This window comes from Chrysemys picta, chromosome 1 (genome assembly GCF_011386835.1).
Source record: "Chrysemys picta bellii isolate R12L10 chromosome 1, ASM1138683v2, whole genome shotgun sequence".
Classification (NCBI taxonomy): domain Eukaryota; kingdom Metazoa; phylum Chordata; order Testudines; family Emydidae; genus Chrysemys; species Chrysemys picta.
The window spans coordinates 193,498,039-193,521,564 of record NC_088791.1 but is presented as its reverse complement, the minus strand read 5'-3'; the positions used below and the strand labels follow the sequence as shown (position 1 = coordinate 193,521,564).

The following is a 23,526-nucleotide window of genomic DNA, read 5'->3' as shown; positions in this document are numbered from 1 at the left end:
AATTTGAAAATTGCTTTTATCTGAAAATTATATATCTGAAACAATTATCTGAAAATTATCTGCAACAAAATAGCCAAAAAAAATTCTTTTTTCAGTTTACTTTGTGCATTTGGCAGCACTTTGTATAGCCAGTTTAACGTCCTCTATATAGGAGAAGGCCTGCGACTATTACCCAGAGCAGTGGTGGGATCCCATGGTATTGAGGGCAGGTGTGCTTAGTGTCCTGGATTGTCTTCATCTGCTCCTGTCCCTGTCCCTTAACATAGTTAAGGTAATATACTCCCTGCTTACTTTTGGAGAACCCAACTGAAAAGGCTACACTGAAGCCTCTGGATTTACTTGTACCAGATTTGGCAAAGAGAACCGACTGTGCTAGGATTTAAATATTCGTTAAGTTTTGTGTTGAGTCTGGTATAATTTTACATCATGGTGGCTCTTTCTGAAGTCCACAATGGATGCTCTGGCTAGTGTAATGTAACTTCCTTATTTTGAAGTACCATCTTAATTGACCATGAATTTAACTCTTGGAGTCTGCCTTCAAGGTGGCACAATCTAATATTGGGAGTGTTAAAAATCTTTTATACATTTTTGGAAAAAATTAACATTTTTTTTTTATTTTTGCCATTTTGGGCATTGGCTCTTGCAAGAGAGAAGTGCTATATGCTTTAGTCCTGAAGTTAGAAATTTTGTTTTTCTGTTAACATTATTGATTAGCAGCTAACATCAGACTGTTACTTATAGAGGACATTATTTCCTAGTTATTAGGGAGGGACATGGATGTAGAATCCTATGTGTTTGGCTGTTTGTTTTCATTTCTTCTTTAAAAAGAAAAGATCATTGTATCAAAAAGTAAGGTATTTTTTCTAGATGTGTGTCTTTTAGTTTTCTTATTCAGATGAGAGCTGAGTGAAAATAAAATTTCTGCCCATGGGAAATTCTGATATTTTAACATTAGTTTTCCTCCCAATTCAAGAAGAAAACTGAAATATCAACATTTTTTGCAGAACAAAAAGTTCTGAAAAAAATTCTGTTTAGAAATGGGAAAACAGCATTTCAGTATTCCTGCATTAAAATCGTTCATTTTGATTTGTTGAACCAAATCAAAATGTTTTGTTTCAAGTGAGCTCAATGTAAAACTTCATGTGCCTGCGATGCCATGGTGCCTGATGAGAATTTTAATTCAGGTGTTCCTTGCCCCCACTCTCCCCTGGGGCAGGGTTCCTTGACTAGACTAGAGCTCCCCTGTTGCACCTGCAGTCATGTGATTCCCATGATGTGTCACATGGCTTGGTCAGAGGAGAGACAGCATGGAATCATAGGAGATGTAGAGTTGTGAAGAAGCACAGCCAGTAGGGGAGAATTTAAGCTTGCGGCACCAAAACTACAACTTCCATGAGGCATTGAGACACCGTAGGCAAATGCAGTTTAATGTTGAACTAATTTGACACTAAAGGTTTTGGTTCAATTCAACAAACCAAATGTTTTGAGCAGGTTGAACCAACCCAAAATGAAATACTTAGTTTAGATTTTCCTGATGGAAAATCAAAAGTTTTTTACAAAACAACTGCATTTTCTGTTTTAAAAAAATAATTTCCATGGAAAATTCCCAACCAACTGTAGTATTTTAGAACAACAATATCTATAGTGGACAAACAACAAATACTTTACAAATGATGATAACAAAGGAAAAATTCTGTGAGCTAATTTGCTTGTCCCCTTCTCCTCCAGTATATCTCTGTAGCAATCTGATGCATTTTTCACTTGTAAACCTGTTTTTTCTTTGAGAAAAATTATTCCCATATCACACGAAATTCGTCTGTTATGTATTAATCTTATAAATAACAGCTCATAGGGAGCAATTTCTACCATGCCATGTGTAAGTCTCTTAACAATGAAGTGGTGAAATCCTTGCCCTGTTGAAGTCATTGGGAGTTTTGCCATTGACTTCTGTGGAGCCACGACTTTACTCAAGAACTTTTCTTTTAAAAAATCAGTCTGCAATTGTCCTTAGATGTGCAAACAGACTGATTTTTTTAAAAGAAAACATCTCCAGTGTACTTGATGGCAAAAAAAGAAATGTAGCTAATATAGTTACAATTCATCTGGTAACTTATGAATCCTTGCTAGTTCTATACCATTTATAACACCTGATCAAAATTTTCTAATATTGGTATATTGCCAATAACTTTAGGTTTCCAACCTGATTTCCACTCGGCTAGCATACATTGTCCAATATGCCACATTTGAACAAGTGTGCAGGAATACAAGAAATACTTTGTATGAGTTTAAATTGCATTAACTTAATGTTAGACTCACTCACACTTTTGTAAATGTATAGAAAGTCCATTTATTCATTTCTGAATATTGGGTAACATCATAGCAGAATTTTTGGGAGCATTCTCAATCCTTTGAGAACTTCACACACTCAGCAGCTGACTTCCCAGTGATCTGTTGCACATTGTCTATCCATCTGCTCACTGATTGTCCCCTCTACAATGACCTGCCAGCATTCCTTCCATGATAACTTTCTCAGGGTTATTTCCATCTGTATGCTTGGTGTGATCAAAGTACATAAATTTGTGCCTGTTGATTTCCGACAACGGAGTCTGCTTCTCTTCAGTAATATTTCAAACATAAGTGTTAGTCTTCTTTTCCATCCAGGAGATACGCTTGAGTCTTCGCCAGCACCACATCTTAAACGTTTCCGTTTTCTCTTGTCAGGAGCATTGGTTTTCCAGGATTCACATCAATAAGTCACTATGGAAAAAATTAAGCTTTTCACTGGTTGAACTTCATACATTTTGAGATGCCATGGTTTTCCACACTTTTGTATTTCATCAAAGCATATATTTAACTCAAACTTCCATCTTTCTCTGAAAAATTGAAATGCACAAATAGACTGAAGTAGTCTGAGAAACATTGCATAAAGTACTGAGACCAGATGAGAGGTAGACGCAAGTTTTAGTAATAAGAATTTCAGGTGTCTCTCCTTCCATGGAGTGGATGGTAGTAGTGCAGCCTTCATAAAGTTCCTGGACCAGTTGGAGAAAGCTTTCAGGCATCCCGAACTCTCGCAATATGGCAAAAATGTGCTTGTGGAGCATGGATGCAAAAGCATTAGTCAGGTTGAGCCACACTATGGCACATTGTCTCTGTGCACTCCTGGCTGTGTGGATGGCAGTCTGAAGGACAAAGTTGTGTTCATAACAACCTTCGCATGACATGAAGCCTTTCTGGATGGAGCTGATGGCTCCTCTGTTCACCGACCAGTCTGTGATCCTAGCCGTCAGGCCGCTAGCATACAGTTTGTACATGGTGGAACAGAGAGAGATGGATCTCCAGTTGCCATGGTCATCTCTCTCACCTTTCTTGTAGACGAGCACCGTCATAGACTTCTTCCAGGAGCTGGGAGTACAGCAGAACTATTTGCATTTGTTGAAAATGGCAGTTAATACCAGGCAACAGGGGTCTCATTTTTTCAGGAAGTTATAGTGAATGCCATCTTTTCCAGGGGCTGTGGTTTTGGTATTTGTAAGTCTGATCCTTACTTCATGTGATGTAAAGTCTTCTTCCAGGTCCCCTGCACAGCCAACTCGCCGTAGAGGATGAAGCTATCTGTAGTGGCATGAAGTAAGGCTGTCCCCTCAGCCCCATTGTTTTCAACTTAGCCAGGGAGCCGTTCATTCGAGTGATCTCCAGCGGTGTAGGCGGTTTCAACCTGTATGGCAACAGCATGAATATCCTGGCCTATGAGGACGATTTGGACCTGATTGCAGACAACCCTGAGAGTCTCCAACAAATGCTCAATGTCACGAGCCAGGCTGCCAACTGGGTGGGACTCTGCTTCAATGCCAGGAAGTGTGCATCCCTGCATATCAATGGCAGTAGAAGGGACTTGGTCCAGGGTGACGCCATTTCAGATCCAGGGTGAACCTATGATCTTCCTCGAAGATGGGCAAACGTACCAACACTTCAGCACGCCAACGTTTCCGCGTCCAGCAGACATCTGAGGATGTCATCATGGAGATCCTATAAGATGTGGCCAGGATTGACTCCTCCCTACTGGCACGATGGCAGAAGATCAACGCCTTGAACACCTTCCTGATCTCCCATATTTTATTCATTCTGAGGGGATCTGCTGTGGCAAAGGTACTACGTAACAAGGCGGACAACACTGTCAGGCAGCTAGTGAAGTGGAGGTTTCTTCTCCAGAGGGTCAGCAATGAGCTGGTGTATATCTTGCACAGGCAGGGCGGCACCAACGTCCCTTGAGTGGGTGCAACATTGCGGTGATCACTCACGCCTTACACCTTCTGACGTGCCCGGACGCCATGGTGAGGAACATCACGGAGAGTGCGATGCAGGACGTCATCAGGAAGCGAATTGCCAGGACCCCCTCCAACCAAGATGTCGCCACCTACCTGAGCAGTTCTCTGGAAGGCAAATTTGTAAGAGAGAGGGGAAACTGTGCTTCGCTCTAGACTCATGCCCACAATGCTATGCAACACCTGGAGAAGCGAATCGGCTGCCACTGGACATGGTGTAAGGCATATCAGGAGCTGGGGGTCCTGGTGTCACAAGTGACACATACAGAGCACACAATCATCACTCGGAGAACTAGAACCATGCTGGAGAGGGTTCTTAAGGATGCCATCCACTCCAGTACATGGAAAACCTGAAATGGAAGCCAGACCAGCGCAAGGCCTTTGAGGTGATGTGCAAGTGGGACTCCAGCAACCACTTCCTCCCCGGGGGCATCTTCACCCAATTTGCCAACTGTACGTTCATCCACAGGGCCTGGCTCAGCTGCATCCAGCTGAAGGGAGCCATCCACCATGGGAATCAGGAAGTGCAGCTATGCCAGCAAGACACTACCCCATGTCTTGTGTAGCTGCAAGTCCCATTCCAGAGCCTGGCAGCTGTCACACAAAGCCTTCCAGAATCATCTAGTCAGTCATCCTGCCACCCATGGGGAAGGTTGTTGTGAACTCCGCCATCCCTGGAATGGACAGCCAACTGTGACCGGATGTCATCACCAACAAGGAACAGAAGAAGATCACCATGGTGGATGTCACAGTTCCCTTTGAAAACAGGACCCTAGCCTTCCGCAATGCCCGATCTTGAAAACTGGAGAAATGCGCCCCTCTGGCTGACACCTGGAGAGCTAGGGGCTACGAGGTTCAAACTCATGCGCTGATCGTTGGAGCCCTGGTCTCATGGGACCCCAGTAACAAGCAAGTGTTGAGAGAATGTGGAATGAGTCAATGCTATGCTCAGCGGCAACTCATGGTGTCAGACACCATCAGGTGGTCGAGGGACATCTAGAACACATCGGCAGTACCAGGAGAGATGAGCTGGAGTGCCTACCAGACGCGAAATTGGAAAGTAACTGAAATACTTCTGTGATGGATTATATCTACTAAGGGACAACCTATCCTAAATGCTCAATTACTGAGTGACAATCTACACTCATTCCTATATTTGCTTTCTACAACCAATTCTCTGTATAACTTTTAATGAGTGATGTACCTGAGTATTTGGATTCTAATACCTAAACTGTATCGTTAAACTTATTCACCTAAAATTGGGTAATATTGCAGATTATGTTCTCTCTCTCTCTCTCTCTCTCTCTCTCTCTCTCTCTCTCTCTATATATATATATATATATGTGTGTGTGTGTATGTGTATATATATATATATATATATATATATATATATATATATATATATGTGTGTGTGTATATATATGAGTGATGTACCTCATTTTGAGAGATATTTAAGAGGTATGGTGCTTAACAAATAATGGATTTCCCCTTAAATACTTTAAAAGGAACTTTAACTTTTGCAAGTTTGTCATGAAAACCTCTGTGTCAAAGTTTTGTTGTAATTTTGTTTTTGAAAATACATTTCCTCTTTGTTCAGAAAGATTTGTTTCCATTCTTAGCTCTATAAGATTCTAGGATTGTCACTCTCTGTCCTCTGAAACCTGTGATGACTGAGTCAGTGTGAAGCGATGATGGTGTGGACACCAGGGGTCTGCAGACTGTGTAAAGATTTCTAAAGGGGTCCGCACCTCCATTTGAGATTTTTTTTAGGGGTCCACAAATGAAAAAGGGTTGAAAACTACTGCTGTAAAACAACCTTGTTAGCCCAATTTCATTCATAGCAGACAGAGGTCAGAAAAAATATGATGACCTTAATATGGTAGATTCTTCTTTGTACAATAAGTGTTTATAGCAAGGTAGGAAAAACTAGCATTGTAAAATTACAAGGCTTTTTGTAAATCTACAGAAGTCTGGAACACCTTCATCGCTTTTTTTTTTTTTTTTTTAAGAGGATGCAGGAAACTAATATCTGGAGACGTAAAAGAGACTATTGCTTTAAATGATCACGTTGTGTACTAGTACTAATATGGGAAAAGGCTGTTTTATGTGGAAGCTGCTTGGATTTCTGCTATAAAAGAGAAATTTACTGGCATATTGATGAGCTCTAACACATGTACTAATGACTGGTTGGGTAGAATGTCTCTGATTGTGTTGCAAGCACTGCACTAAAGAATCAACAATTTCAGGTAGTCTGCACTGTGTAGAAATAGATGGGTCTCAAAAAGTAGCTGGGATTAGAGGCCTTTTCTGTGTAATTACACTGTGAAAATAAAGGGTAATGGTACGTTTAGAAAATGTAGTGGAATATATTGTTAAAGATGAGCTTTTTTTTTTTCCAGTGGAAGGAGTTGTTAACTTGAAAACTGTTCTGCTCACAAAGATGCTTTTGTGTTCCCATAGATAAACTCATAATTTTATTAGTATATTTTGAATTTAGTTAGAAAAACAAATAGAAAGCCTACAATATGTAAAAACTTGGGAATGGAATAAAGAATTCTTTAGCATGTTGTGAAAGGCACACAGTACATAGGAGAAAACGGAGTGGATTTGTAGCAAAGAGACTGAATGATTTGACACACGTTAGCCTTGAGCCTGCATTTCCTGACTTTTGTGAGGTTTAAACTAGACCCATAGCTAGCTTTAGTGTGGATTTATCGGGGGAAGAGAGATGAAGTTTTTTTTAACTTAACTTAATTAAGTTGCTCAAACAATTTACTTACCTGGTGAATAATTTATTATTTTATTGTTTGAAAGGGGCAAAACCATCCCTCCTCTAAAATTTGTTATAGGACTTATTGTGAGTGTGCAACAAAATGATGTTATGCGGAATTCTACTATGGAGGGTATTTTTACAATTGTAAGAACTAAGAATTGGAATGGAAATGTCAATAGAACTGTCATTTAGAAGTAACAGTCTTTTCAGTAATGCATTTTAAGATCTGACAACTTGTCTTCCAAGATGCTCCTGGGGAAAGCCTGAATTATAAAACCATAAATGGCACTATGTAGTAACGTCTGAGCATTTCTGTCACAGTGCATTAGGATCCTTGATTGACTTATCTTCTTTTATACGGTCCTATGGACCTTTGTAGCTATTGAAAATATTTTAAATTCTATCGAGAGGGAAGGCTTTGTTTCAGTACAGTTTATTCTTTAGAAAAGTATCCAGCTCAAACTCCCATTACCTAAATTAAGGAGATGGATTACACATCGGGTATCAGGCACTATAATGAAATATGTAAATATATCAATACATACACTGCTAATTTCCAGAAAGGATATAATGGACTATGGCTATGGTTAAGTAATAAAAATGGAACAGAGAGTTTGCAGGTCACCTCTTTGTCTGAAATATCATAGGAGACTTGGATCAAGTGGCATGTCCTTTTTTTCAGTTTGACTAAAAAATATTATCTCTTTGTTCTAATACTGTTTCCAATATTATGGCATTCTCTGTAAATGAAATCATAGTAACTATAATCAAGCAACTTGAAGGGTGTGATTTGTTTTTTTAAAATCCCTCCCTCTCCCCACCCAGAACAAAGACATTCAGAGTTAAGGGTAGAAGTCTGTCTCTAACCTATGCCCAGGTATTTCAACATCTGGAATGTAATGTTGCCTTTTGTAATACCTCTGCAATACTGTAACACAGCAGGGTGCATTAATGAGACTTTCAGCTTTAAACCCATAACATCAATGAAATGTATAGTTGTCAGGCTGTTAACATTATTCAAACATAGTTTTTGTGGTTTCAATTCCCATTTTATGTTGCTATATACACAAAAGCCATTGCATTGGCTAGCTGTGGGGACTGATGGTTCTTTGGCCCTGATATTTCTATGAACCATTTAAGTATTGTTTACTACTCTTGACAACATAGACTGTAAATTATGTTGTGAAAAATTATTAATGTGCTAGTATTTTACCATTTAATATTTCAGTTGCTTTAAACACCAGAAGTGCACAGATTAGTTTGTCAGGTACCGCAAAAAATTTGTGGTGGTGAAGAAAATTTGAAATGAAATTAAAGCATTTTTCTCAGAATCATATAAATGCTTTTCTTTATCCCTACCTGTTGAGTAAATTTAGTTTGAATGGATCAATCTTCTAGATTCATCAGTGAGGTCTTCTGTCTTAATTCATTGTGCAACAATGAGAAACACAGGACTTTATGAAAACATTGAAATGAAGGGGAAAGTGAAATAAAAGAGGAAATGAAAGTATGAGATAACTTCATCATATTACATTATGCCATTGATGAACCCCCTTTTCCTCCTTCAATCTAATCGGTCACAAATATAATCATTTATTTCTTCAGTGGGAACGTCAATAGCTAAGAATGTAAATCCATCTACAATTGCTTCTTTCTAGTAAAGAAAATTCAAACAACTTTTCTTTTCCAGAAATGAAACAACCCCGCCCATCCCAAAAAAACCAACACAATTTATTAAGTTCAGAAGCACTTTATTATTGTCTTGGAGCTGTGTGGCAATGCCTCCAGGGCGATCTCAGATAGCAGAAATAAATCCGTCTGCCTCCAGTTGTCTCAGCCTAGGTATTAGCGACTTCCCCATGTTGTGTACCTCCTTACAGAATTTCCTCTTGGCCTAAACAGTACAATCTCACTGTTCTCAAACTCAGTCTTGTTAACTGTTGCCAAACCTCTAACAGTTCCATTCATATGTTCTCTTAATCATATCTCTTTGTTTTAGAGGTCTGTGTTTGGTTTCAGAACTAACTTTTTTCCTGCCCTGATTTTTTTACCCCCATAGCTGTAATATGACTATCTATTGTTTGCCTGATATTTAAAGAACCTAGATCATATGAACAGAGAGGTGACAAACAAGTTTGTTTCGGCAAATTTGTAATCTGTCCTTAGCCCCATTTCCAAATTTAAATTAATGTCCTTGTTGGAGTACCATGAATTCAGTATTGTAGCTGAAGTGATGTTAATGAGTACAAAGAACCTCTCTGGATTTTGCTACTGGCTCCCAACACAAGGAAAGGTGTATTTCAATATTAAAGATTGACTGTAGATAGGCAATCATAGTCTCAATAAGCAATTCGTAGTGTCCAAGAGAAACAATTCTCAAGCTGTATTTCATGTGAAATGGAAGTGGGACTGGCAAAGAGATCTTCTGGCTAGTGTTCTTTGAAAATGTTTCACATTGATTTCTGCAATAATGTGAAAAAAACATCTGTTGGACCTGTTAAATCTCCAGTCAGCTGTGGTTCAAGTATTTCTAATTAGTAAAGGTGTTTTATAGTCCAAACCTCTCTTTGGCCCTTAGAATAACCTACTCCTTTCATAGTCATGTGAGCAATTGAATCATTATGCAGAGATGTTCTGAGATTTCAGGAAGTGGTTACTTTTCTGTATTTATGCTCTACTTCCTCTCCCTTATCTAGCCACAGCCATTAATAAAATTCCACATTACAAATTAAAAAGCGGGGGAGGAGGGGAAGCAGACGAATAGCTCCTTCAGTAGCTGTCTGCCATAACATTTATTCCCAGTAGGCAGCAGAGGGTGCACTTGTACTTATTAGTTCCTACTATACAGCGTCACTATCTTGGTTACAGGAGGACTTGGAAGTCCTTGAATCTTCTTCCTAAATTCAGAAGAAATAATTCTGAATGCCACTTACTCTTTTCTGATTAGTGTGGCACATACTGCGTAAGGCAAAACCACCTTTAATTTAAATGAACTACTCTTTATTTGCATTAAAAGTTAGCTTTTTCAGACTATAAATTATTTACTAGATTTATCTTGTACAGCCAAACAGTGGTAACGTCATGTGGATCTTTTTTGTCTGTTAAATAATTTATCTTTTCCACAAAACTTAAAATGAAATGAAGAAGGATCATAATACAGTTGAAATATGTTTAAAACAGTTCTCATAGTAAGATTTTTTTAAAGTTAATGTTGACTCATTTGGTGGCATTCAAGTATACTTTCTATGGATTCCCAGAGGAAAGTTAGTATTCTTTTAAGTGAAACTATTTTAACAGCAGAGCGCAAGCCTAAACCAAACCAGTGTTCTCTAGAGTTCTCAGAAGGTGTAGATTTATTTACTGTAGTTAAATCATAATTAGTTCTCAGGGGATAGTGTATCTTTTAAACTGCTTTATTGCCACCATATTGGTTTTCTAAATAATCAGAAACTGCTGCTGTTATATTGTAGAGTATGAACAAAAATTTGCTGTAAGTAGAAACAAATGTCTGGAATCGCTACTTGTCACTTATGGGAGATAGTGACACAAGTTAGAAGAAATAAGTACTTCTCTGAGAAATACTAAAGAAATACAGCCATCTGTGTTTTAAAAAGCACCTTAAATGAACTATGGTCGTATCTTTTTTCCAGAATTACAGATGCAGTATTATTTCACTTGGTCATTTTTCAGTTAGCTTCTCTTTTTGGATTTTCCATTGCCCTTTTCACCTAATCATAAATTATAACTGAAAATGAATAAATGATGCTTTTAATTTGATGTAAAATATTAGCCTCTATTTAAATGTTGATGGTAGATTTTCATGAAAAAAGCTGACTGTTTTAGCTGACAGTCTTTTTCCTTAATTGGCAGGTTGATGTTCAATTTGCCTCAGGAAATGGATTTAATAGCGATTGCAGTTCGACAAACACAAGGGAAAGGTAAGTAGGTTTTCTTGCAACACTAACAGAAAGAAGATAGTTTATTACATTCATTCAGTAATGTAGTTAATATAGATCATTTATAGTAGGGCTGTCAAGTGCTTTAAAAAAATTAATTGTAATTAATCACACTGTTAAATAATAATAGAATACCATTTATTTAAATATTTTTGGATGCTTTCTACATTTTCAAATATATTAATTTCAATTACATCACAGAATACAAAGTGTACAGTGCTCACCTTATATTTATTTCAGATTAAAAACATTTGCACTGTAAATAACAAAATAGTATTTTTCAATTCACCCAATACAAGTACTGTAGTGCAATCTCTTTACCATGAAAGTTAAACTTACAAATGTAGACTTATGTACAAAAAAATGCATTCAAAAATAAAATAATGTAAAATTTTAGAGCCTACAAGTCCACTCAGTCCTACTTCTTATTCAACCAATTGCTCAGACAGACAAGTTTGTTTACATTTGCAGGAGATAATGCTTCCTGCTTCTCGTTCACAATGTCACCTGAAAGTGAGAACAGGCGTTCGAATGGCTCTGTTCTAGTCTGAGTCGTAAGATATTTACATGCTAGATGCGCTAAAGATTCATATGTCCCTTCATGCTTCAGCCACCATTCCAGAGGACAGGCATCCATGCTGATGATGGGTTCTGCCCAATAACAATCCAAAGCAGTGTGGACCGACGCATGTTCATTTTCATCCTCTGAGTCAGATGCCACCAACAGAAGGTTGATTTCTTTTTTGGAGGTTCGGGTTCTGTAGTTTCCGCATCGGAGTATTGCTCTTTTAAGACTTCTGAAAGCATGTGCCACACCTCGTTCCTCTGAAATTTTGGAAGGCACTTCAGATTCTTAAACCTTGGGTTGAGTGCTGTAGCTATCTTTAGAAATCTCACGTTGGTACCGTCTTTGCGTTTTGTCAAATCTGCAGCAAAAGTGTTCTTAAAAGGAACTACAAGTGCTGAGTCATCATCCGAGACTACTATAACATGAAATATATGGCCGAAACAGGTAAAACAGAGCCCGAGACATACAATTCTCCCCCAAGGAGTTCAGTCACAAATGTAATTAATGCATTATTTTTTTAACAAGCATCATCAGCATGGAAGCATGTCCTCTGGAATGGTGGCCGAAGTATGAAGGAGCATACAAATATTTGGCATGCACATACCTTGCAATGCCGGCTAAAAAAGTCCCATGCGAATGCCTGTTCTCACTTTCAGGTGACATTGTAAATAAGAACTGGGCAGCATTATCTCCCATAAATGTCAACAAACTTGTTTGTCTTAGCGATTGGCTGAACAAGAAGTAGGACTGAGTGGATTTGTAGGCTCTAAAGTTTTGCATTGTTTTGTTTTTCGAGTGCTTGCTCATGTCCATTCCATATTAGGTGTGTGTGTGCTCACCACATGCAGCAGTGCCAGAAGTTTTTCCCTCAGCAGTATCTCTAGGGGACTGGCTCTGGTGCCCTCTAGAGTGGTGGCTGCATGGCGCGGTATAAGGAGCGCCACCGGCTCCCCGCACCCTCAGTTCCTTCTTGCCGCCAGTGACCGTGCTGGAATATCTGCTGTTTCAGCTAGAACTGTTTTGTTCTCCATTTTTGTGAACTTTATAAACCTGTAATATAGTTGTATATAGTTAGTAGTTGAATTAGTTACCCTTAGTAGTAGTTTTTAAAGTCTTTGTTAGTACCGAATGGGACTCAGCCTGGGGACGGGGCATGCCCCGGTCCCCAGGCTTTAAGCCCTGCGATAATTGCAAATGGCCTATGCCCATCAGCGATCCACACAATAGCTGCCTAAGGTGCTTGGGCGAAGGGCACATAAGCGACAAGTGTCATCTTTGTAAGTCCTTCAAACCCAGGACGAAAAGGGAGTGGGACAGTCACCTGAAAGGGAAAGGAAAGGGCTGGGGGCAAGCCAAGACCCACACCAGACAGCTCAAAGGCCCCTTAGGGAAGTCGGGACCCAGCTCAAGTCGAGCTGTGCAGGCCATCCCATACCTTGCCTGCGACTCTGGATAGCAGTACAGGCCTCCGTCAGCTTGAGGTGCCATTGGCACCTGAAGCCCTGCAGGCAGCTCAGGAGATCCTGATGCTTCCGGTGCTGCCCACACTGGCTCCGGCAATATCCCGGTCTCGGGGTAAACCCGCCTTGGGGCCTCCACGTACGTCCCCGCATCAGCAGCACTGTTCCCCATCACATGGGATGTCCTGCCACCGCTCCCCCACTTGAAGCCATCATGCCTCATAGCTAAGAGGCAGGCTCAGCAGAGCCCTCTTCGGTCCCCAGACCTTGGGCACCAACAGCAGGATTCGAGGCGTACCTCACCAGATCCACCGAGGCATGCGCTCCCTGGCAGGGGCACCGAGACTGACCCCTCACATCGCCAAGAGCTTGTTACAGATCTCAGGACCAATTGGGGGACTAAAGCCACCGATCACCAGCCTGTTGTCATCAGTCTTCCAGATGGTGGTCGCCTTATTCGGGAAGATCCTCCCAGCAACCAGTGCGTGATAGCTCCTGGTCCCGTTTGACATCCGGTACCAGTCAAGTAGCGTAAAGCGTAGATTGCCGGGTTTCTGACACTGATCCACCGAACACAGTCAGTCCCCAAGGCCCAGACCAAGACCTTCATCTCGCTTGGACAGATCTACCTTAAGGCGCAGTGACCAGCACCGGTCAGATAAGAGCTGCCGCTCCACCCAATCCTGGTCGCCGGGTAGCGACCGCTCCGGCGATAGCTCCAGCACGGAGCAGGGTTCCGTAACTCCAGGGCATCCTACGATACTTGCGCTGTCGCCTACATCATCAGCACCGAAACCTGTCCCAGGGCCCCAAGTGCAGTGTCCGGCGCCATGGTACCCATGGAACCCTTGGGGGTTCACCCAACCTTCCCAGGCTGCCCCATCGGTGTCAGGAGCCTCGGACAAGTCAGCGGCCTCGACATCCCAACCCCCTCCAGTGCCTGAGACTTATGGGGGAAGGACCCCACAGGTCCAAGAGGACCCAGGGGAGCAGCCTGGTGGACCACCAATCGACGTTGAGGGTCCTGGTACCGGCATCATCCTTGTTGTCGCCAGATGAGGCTATCATAGAGCCCCCTTACCCAGTTCCTCAGGATGACACTAAGGCGCACCAGGAACTATTGAAGAGGGTTGCTTCTACCCTGGGGCTTCAGGCTGAGGAATTGGAGGAGCCTTCAGTCTTCATATTTGATGTCCTCTGCTCCTCAGCACCTGCCAGGGTGGCTTTACCCTTTCATGAAGGGGTATCGAAGATTACCACTGCCCTGTGGCAGACTCCCTCCACCTTGCCCCCATCTCTAAAAGGGCCGAGCTCAAGTACTTTGTGCCAACCATGAGGCATGAGTACTTATATTCCCACCTGGCCTCCAATTCCCTGATGGTAGAGGCAATTACCACAGAGAGAGGCAAGGTCAACCCAGGGCTACCCCCAAAAACAAAAACTCAAGGAGGCTGGATCTCTTTGCACACAAAGTTTATTTGTCTTCCAGCCTGCAGTTGGGAGTGGCCAATCACCAGGCCCTCCTTGGCTGCTACGATTACAGCATGTGGCAGGCCATGGCCAACTTCGAGGCTTCACTTCCCAAAGGGTCCAGGAAGGAATTCTGGGTGATCCTCGAGGAGAGCACGGCTGTGGCCAGAGCAGCCCTCCAGGCAGCTTCAGACGCAGCGGATTCTGCCACCCACACCATGGCCTCCGCCATCTCCATGCGGCGAGCTTCCTGGCTGCTCCTGTCGGGCTTGTGCACTGAGGCTCAGCAGTCGATGCAGGACCTTCCCTTCGATGGCCAGGCCCTGTTTGCAGAGCAGACAGCCTGAAAACTCTGGGACTTTATGTCCCAGGCCTTGCACGTAAGCGGTTCAAACCGCAACAGCCTCAGGGACAAGGGAGCCAGCCTCGGTGGGACCTGCCTCACAAGAAGGCCAAGGGCTACAAACACCGCCACCCTCTGCTCAGTCGGGCTCCACCCGAAACAATCAGGGGGCCAAGCACATTTTGAGGTTGTGCCTGAGGGCGACCTACCAGACCATTCCCTGAATCCATCTTCTTAATTTTTTTCCAACCGCCTTTTCTTTTTCCTCCTTGTGTGGACCACTATAACCTTGGATCGCTGGGTCCTGAACACAGGATTATACCCCCCAGTTTATTTCTACCCCCCACCCAGGCTCCTTCCCCGTCCCTCTTCAGGGACCCATCTCACGAGAGTCTCCTCACGCAGGAGGTCCAAGGGTTACTGCAGCTGGGTGCGGTGGAGGAGGTTCCTCTCGAATACAGGAACAAGGGGTTCTATTCCTGGTACTTTTTAATCCCAAAGGCCAAGGGCTGTCTACAGCCCGTTCTGGACATGCGAGACCTCAACAAGTACCTAAAGAAGCTGAAGTTCTGAATGGTCTCCCTGGCCTCTATCCTCCCATCCCTGGATCCGGGAGACTGGATGCTGCCCTTGACTTGAAGGGCGCATACTTCCACACAGCGATCTTTCAAGGATACAGATGCTTCCTCCAATTTATGGGGGGACCTGGCCACTACCAATTTACTGTCCTCCCGTCTGGCCTAGCAACAGCACCGAGGGTGTTCACCAAGTGCATGTCGGTGGTGGCAGCTTATCTCAGGTGCCGGGATATCCAGATCTACCCATACCTCGACAAATGGCTGGTCAAAGGCAGCTCCAGGTCTCCGGTCCAAAAGGATGTCGTGGTGCTGCAAGCCACTATGCTCCCTGGACCTACTGGTAAACGACAAAAAGTCGATGATAGTTCCAGTGCAAAGGATAGAGTTCATCAGAGCGGAGCTCGACTCGACCTGTGCCAGAGCGTTCCTGCCATTTCAAAGGTTCCAGACATTGGCGGACCTCATCGCGGAGTCTCTGCATTCCCCCTGACTGCAGCCAGGGTTTGCCTGTGTCTGCTGGGCCACGTGGCAGCTTGCACATACGTTGTCCGCCATGCCAGGCTCCGGATGCGGCCCCTGTAGCAATGGCTGACTATGGTCTTTTGCCAGTCCAGGGATCAGCTGGAAAAGATTGTTACCACCCTCCCCGGTAATACTCACCTAGCTGCGTTGATGGACCAATCATGTGAAGGTCCTAGAGAGAGTTCCGTTCGACAACCCCCCTCACTCCATCGAGTTGGTGTCGGACGCCTCGGACCTTGGCTGCAGTGCACACCTCAGAGATCTCCAGATCCAGATTATGTGGTCCCCGGAGAAGATGACGCTATAAATGTCAAAGAACTCAGAACAGTCCGCTGGGCATGTGGGGTCTTCCTACCTCACCTGTTGGGCAAGGTAGTGAGAATTCTGACAGACAACACAGCCTCAATGTTCTACATCAACAGACAAGGAGGAGCGCGCTCGTCGGCTTTCTGTCAGGAGGCGCTCCGTCTCTGGAACTTCTGCATCAACCACGAGATCCACCTGGAGGCTTGTCATCTCCCTGGCATCAAGAATACACTAGCGGATCACCTCAGCAGGGCCGTCTCCTCTCACCATGAGTGGTCACTCCACCAGGAGGTAGCCTACGTGATTTTCCAGAGGTGGGGAACTCCCCAGATGGACCTCTTCGCCACCAGGCAAAACAGAAAATGTCATCGATTTTGGTCTGGGCAAGGACTCCCTTTCCGATGCCTTCCTCCTGTCGTGGTCAGGGAGCCTGATGTACACATTCCCTCTGATTCCACTCATCAGCAAGATCCTGGCAAACATCAAGAGAGACAGGGCGCAAGTTATCATGATCATCCCTGTGTGGCCTCGCTAGCACTGGTTTGGCATGCTCATGAACCTGACAGCGGCCCCTCCCTGATCCCTGCCCAACTGACCAGACCTGCTGTCACAGGACCACGGTCGGCTCTTATACCCCAACCTCGCGTCCCTCCACCTCTCGGGGTGGATGCTGCGTGGCTGAACCCGGACGAGCGGATCTGTTCGGAGGGGGTCCAACAGGTCCTCCTGGGAAGTAGGAAGCCCTCAACCAGACAGATTTACCTGGCCTAGTGGACAATTTCCCACTGGGTGTCCGAGCATGGCATCTCTCCCTCACATTCTTCCATACAATCTGTCTTAGACGACCTGCTTCATTTGAGGAACCAAGGCCTGGCACACTCTTCTATTAGAGTGCATCTCGTGGCCATCTCTGCTTTTCACCCGCCGATCCAAGGCCAGACAGTGTTTTCTCATGACATGAATGTCAGATTCTTGAGAGGTCTCAATAGACTCTTCCTGCAGGTACGGGCCCCTGTCCCGCAGTGGAATCTTAACTTGGTCCTTTCTAGGCTCACGGTCCTTTGACCTGCTGGACTGCTGCCCCCTTCCCACCTGTCATGGAAGGTTGCTTTCCCGGTGGCGGTGACATCAGCGAGACGAGTCTCTGAGATTAAAGCCGTGACCTCAGAACCGCAGTACACGGTCTTCTACAAAGACAAGGTTCAGCTGCGGCCCCACCCGGCCTTCCTGCCGAAGGTGGTGTCCACCTTCCATCTGAACCAGGACATCTTTCTTCTGGTGTTCTGTCCCAAACCGCACAAAACCAATGAGGAGAGGTGTCTTTTTTTTTTTTTTTAAATTAATGGAGATATCCTATCTCCTAGAACTGGAAGGGACCTTGAAAGGTCATCGAGTCCAGCCCCCTGCCTTCACTAGCAGGACCAAGTACTGATTTTGCCCCAGATCCCTAGGTGGCTCCCTCAAGAATTGAACTCACAACCCTGGGTTTAGCAGGCCAATGCTCAAACCACTGAGCTATTCTCTCTCTTCCCCCCCCCCCCCCCCCGTCTTCATGCACTGGACGTCCAGAGAGCCTTGGCTTTTTACCTGAAATGTACCAAGCCTTTCTGTAAATCAACTCAGCTCTTCATCACTACAGCGGATTGGATGAAGGGCCTTTCGGCGTCCTCGCAGAGAATTTCCAATTGGATCACTGTTACAACCTGGCGGGGGTTCTACCGCCACCGATTGTCAGAGCCCACTCGACTAGAGCCCAGGTGTCCTCAGCGGTCTTTCTAGCGCAAGTCCCTATCCAGGACATCTGTAGAGCCACGATGTGGTCCTCTATTCACATGTTCACGGCGCATTATGTCATCACTCAGCAGACCAGAAATGATGCTGGGTTCAGCAGCACTGTGTTGCAATCTACATGTCCATGAACTCCTATCCACCTCCGATGGTGCTGCTTGGGAGTCACTTAGTGTGGAATGGACATGAGCAAGCACTCGAAGAAGAAAAGACAGTTACCTGTTCCGTAACTAATGTTCTTCGAGATGTGTTGCTCATGTTATTCCACGACCCGCCTTCCTTCCCCACTGTTGTAGTTTACAGCAAGAAGGAACTGAAGGTGGGGGGAACCAGCGCCACCCCTTATACCGTGCCATGCAGGCGCCACTCCAGAGGGCACCAGAGCCAGTCCCCCATGGATACTGCTGAGGGAAAAACTTCCGACAACGGTGCATGTCGGTGCACACACACCTAATATGGAATGGACATGAGCAACACATCTCGAAGAACACCAGTTACGGAACAGGTAACTGTCTTTTTTTGTGTATGTGTGTGTGTGCAGTTATGTAACAACAAAAAATCGACATTTGTAAGTTGCACTTTCACGATAAAGAGATTGCCCTACAGTACTTTGAGGTGAACTGAAAAATACTATTTCTATTGTTTATCATTTTTACAGTGAAAATATTTGTAATCAAAAATAATATAAAGTGAGCAGTGTGCACTTTGTATTGTGTTGTAATTGAAATCAATATATTTGAAAATGAAGAAAAACATCCAAAAATATTTAATAAATTTCAATTGGTATTCTATTGTTTAACAGTGCGATTAAAACTACAATTAATCACAATACATTTTTTAAATCATGGTTAATTTTTTTGAGTTAATCGTGTGAGTTAACTGCAATTAATCGACAGCTCTAATTTATAGACACAGTAAAAATATTTTTGGAGAGCTCAGGGGGTTGATAATCAGACAGCAGTTTTTTCCCCTTTTACTCTTATTAATCTGAATCCAGCCCAACTTAGAAATGACCAAAAGTAGTTATCTCATGGATGTTTAGTGGCTTACATAGAATGAATTGGTGGCATTGTTTTAATTCCTACTGAAAAGTCTTCCATATCACACAAACTGCCATCACCACAGTTGGCACTGAACCAAACCAGAACCAAAACTCCCATTGACTTCATTGCAGCAGGACTGGGCCTTGAATTGGCATGGAGCAGTGGTTCTCAACCTGCAGCCCACAGGTCACTTGCAGACCAATCAGCACACAGCTGTGGCTCATGTGACATCCTCAGGGTCATACAGGGAGCATGTATATTGTGTCCGTGCGACCCATATAACACACAGAATGCTACAAATGCGGCCCTCAATGGTAAATAGGTTGAGAACTACGTGCATGGAGTCTGTTCTGTGGATAGATAGAAGGCTTCAATCTCCAGGAACGTTTCACAAGTACTTTTTTATTTAAAAACAAACATAAGTAGTTCATAAAAACAGATGATCTACAAGATACCAAGGAATTGTGGGCAACATATTGTGTGCAACGCTTTTGATTTCTCTATAAAGTTTCTATAAACATGATTACCTGAACACACATTCACAAAACCAATACTTTAAAAATAGCTATAAAATTGAATGTAGTTTTTCTTTGAAATAAGCTGGAACAGTTTTAGAGCCCTCCTTGTAGATTTTTTTTTCAAGAGAATGCTATTTTTGAATAAACTAATTCTTATGCTGCTGCTTTCTACATTAACTAGTATGAACTTTGTAAAAACAAAACAAATAACCCTCACAATTTCTCTGTCTTACATGTTTGTTTATTCAGTGTTGTGGATTTTTTTCAGGTCGTGGTGGAAATGTCTGGCTCAGTCCTGTGGGATGTGCTCTATCAACATTACATGTTTCCATTCCTTTGTGTTCCCAGCTGGGACAGAGAATTCCTTTTATTCAGCACCTGGTGTCCCTGGCTGTGGTGGAGTCCGTGAGATCAGTACCTGGATATCAGGTATCTAATTTTAATTCATTTTAATATTCCTATTATTTTCACATTTCATTGAGTTCAGTCTTTAACCTGACCTTCATAACTAGGTTGTGTCATTGAAGCCATAGATCAGTGATACTCGGACTGAGGCTCACAAGCTGCAAGTGACTCTTTAATGTGTCTACTATGGCTCTTTGCAGCACATTATATTAAAACACTGTGTGATTTAATTATTAACCAATCGGGATGCTTTTGCTATGTTATTAACCAAAAATAATACTTGGTCAGTCCTTTTTCTGTGAGAATATATATATATATATATATAAATGTTAAAAACGAAATATTTCCTGTCATACCATTTAAATATGAATACATAGTACCATAGTAAATGAAACAATAAGTTCGCACTACTGTGCCTCTTTTGGGTAATGTTGATCCCTAAGTTGTCTCCTGAACTGCTGCGGTCTGAGTATCACTGCCAATGAGTTTAGCTCTTCAGTAATACTGGATTGTATAATTGCTGTGTGATTAAAAGAATGGATGGATTTAGCCTTCCGATTTATTTGTATATCGTTTTAATAGATGTGGTGCTTGCAAAGTGAGTGCCTGCTATTAGGGCCGGCTCTACTGTTCTTGCCTCCCCAAGCAGTGCGCTGAATTGCCGTCGTGGACGGCGGGGGCAGTCCGTGCGCCGTTAGGGCGGCATGCGCATTTCCGCAGCGGCAGCAATTCGGCGGCAGCTTCTCGGGCGGCAATTTGGCGTGTTGCTTGGGAGCAAAAACACATGGACGTGCCGCCCCTTGCAGATTGCCGCCCCAAGCACCTGCTTGGAAGTCTGGTGCCTGGAGCCGGCCCTGCCTGCTATTGATTAGATTGAGTCTAGCAAACTCATTTCACTTATAATCTAATGAGCATTTGAGCTTCAGATTCCAACAATGAAGATGGATTTACCCTTTACTTTGTCTAAATGTTGGATTCATTTGTTTTGGTTATGAAAGTGTTGAGGAAAAGTGAGAAGAAAAACAGAATAAAACTGATAAATGCTTTTTTTGTTGGTACATTTCAGAGGCAACTTGTCCCCTTTTAAAGGATTTTTTCCAACTCTTTTTGAAGGTTGAAAACTGATTTTTAAAGAAAAAGTTAAGAGTATTGCTCTCAGGAGGGAATCAAATGTCCTGTCATCAGTGTTCAAATGAAGAACCAATCTTCTTCATCACCTCATATATCTCTTTTTTTAATGTTACCATATTCTAATATTTGCTAACTATAAAACTTTGGTATTTTACAGAAGTAGTTAACTGAAGCACATGTTTCCTATATTACTCAAAATGAATGTCTTATACACATTTACACATGAACTTTATTATAGTGGCACCCAGTAGCTTTGCTGTAGTTTAGGGTCTGTCAGCCCTTCTATTAAAACCTCCTAACTTCAGCACTTCATAACTTGACTGTAAAAATTGCTCCAGACTGAAATTTGCAATACAAAACCTTTGGCTGGGGAGGTCAATATTTTTAACTATTGAAAATAAAAGGGGGAGAAGGGTTACTTTTTTAAAGTATGAGTCGAAAAGCAAAAATAGACATAGTTTAAGAATCTTCTTACTTCTGCACCTCTCTTCATACTGTGGCATATATAGCGGCTACTTTTCAATGAATTATTTTTTTAAAAAAATTAGTCCATTCAGGAGTAGCAACTTGATTGACATAATAGATGATGATATTAACGCAGAAGGAATAATTGTGTCAATAACGCACACAGTTGAGTCTACCGGTTATACATTTATATTTTTAGAATAGCTTGTTCTGACCATAAAGAAGTTGAGTTTATCTTGAAAGAAACACACTCCACCCCTTAAGAATGAATTAACTACATAATTGGAGCTATTAAATTCCATCATGTCAGTGATCACTAAATTAAGAGGAATCACTAAATATACTTTGACAGTTCGTCATCATCCTGAACTCAGTGGAAGAAAGGATTTCTGTACTCCATTTGAGATTTTTTTAAAGAAAGGAAATTAAACACAGACAAGAGATTAAAACAATGTTAAGAGTCTGACTCAAATCCATGAAAGCAAGGAAATTCAAAGTTAAATCTGAAACTCTATTCTTAAATTGCCCCATTGGACGTAGGGTAATGCAAGGCTCTCCACATGGTGGATGAACATATATGCCATATGAGCTTCAGTAGCTAGGAACAATGGGTTAAGTTATGGATGAGGTTTCAATCTTAGCTCTACATTTCCATACCTTTTTGCATAAGTCAGACCTTTATTATTACTTTAACATACTTTTAATGTTGTTTTATTATGCTCAAATTCCATTCCAGAATTTTTGTACAAAAGTATCAAATGTACGTGTCTCAGTTGATCAGTCAGTCATTTTTAGGGCTGTGTCTTTAGTGTTCACAGTTCTAAATGGCCAGCAGTTCAAGCTACTCTCCACAGTTCTGGATTCTCAGTGGGAAAATCTGACAATTCAATTCAGAGTTTCGTTTGCAGATGACAGTGCTCTGAATACAAACAAACCTTATGTACTAGATATTTTCTACTGTCCCTGACTCAGAACAGTATTTAGGAGCCAGTACATAACTTACAAATAAAAATAACATGTGTCACCACTACATGTAACCTGCTAAATCAGTGCAAAATAATGCATTGTATTTTATATTTTGACAGTAAATCCTTTGGAAACAATGGTAGTTATGCAGCAACTCATCTTGCCTCATTATATTACAACAAAAAACTCATGTCACCACTATAGTTCATCTTGAAAACTAGTACTATTGTAGAAATATCTGCTGTTCTCCATATCCAGCAGTTAGTTCCTTAGCAGTACAAATGTCTGTGGTCTATTGGCTTGTCTACATGGGAAGTTAGTGCAGAACAGGCTGGGGTGTGAATTTAAAGCACAATTGCTATGTTGCCCTAGCTCACCACATGGCACTCTTATTCTGGACTAAGAGTGCCTTTGTGTGGTTAAATTTAATGTACTTTAAAGTGGAGTTAGTGTGAAATAGCTATTGCGCTTTAAATTCACACCCTAACTTATTCCACACTAACTTCCCCATCTAGACAAGCTAGCGATGTGTATTTTTCGAACTCCTGAGTCTGTTACAGTTCAGAGAGTAATGACCTGCACAGGATGCCTTGAGAAGATCTGTTAATCCTGACATACTGAATGGCTTAGCTGTGGCATGCTTTGAAAACTGTATGTCCCAAGAATCTTCTGTAAATCTGCACTGAAATGTGGATAGTCAAGTGCTTGTGGTAATGAATATGAACTATGTTTTCTTACAATTCCTTATGATACCAGAATAAGTTAGCATTTCCTGTACAGATATGCAGAGACATCTGTGTAATGGAATCCTCACTGGCCTTTAAATCTGTCAGGAAAGTAGACATAGACCCAGGTGCAGTTTTCACACATCCTGTAAAAGGATTTCATAATCTACAAAAGGAGAGGGTG

The 23,526-nt window shown here is 42.3% G+C and overlaps 1 protein-coding gene across 2 annotated transcripts in view; it reads left to right on the top strand.

Moving 5' to 3' along the window:
- Positions 1 to 23,526, top strand: part of HLCS (holocarboxylase synthetase) — a 209,322-nt gene that overhangs the window by 174,937 nt on the left and 10,859 nt on the right. For both annotated transcript variants that reach the window (XM_065590324.1, XM_005303307.4), the window contains 2 exons: positions 10,969 to 11,036; positions 19,919 to 20,079. In XM_065590324.1, the coding sequence (XP_065446396.1) occupies positions 10,969 to 11,036; positions 19,919 to 20,079 (229 nt within the window). The remainder of the gene's footprint in view (positions 1 to 10,968; positions 11,037 to 19,918; positions 20,080 to 23,526) is intronic.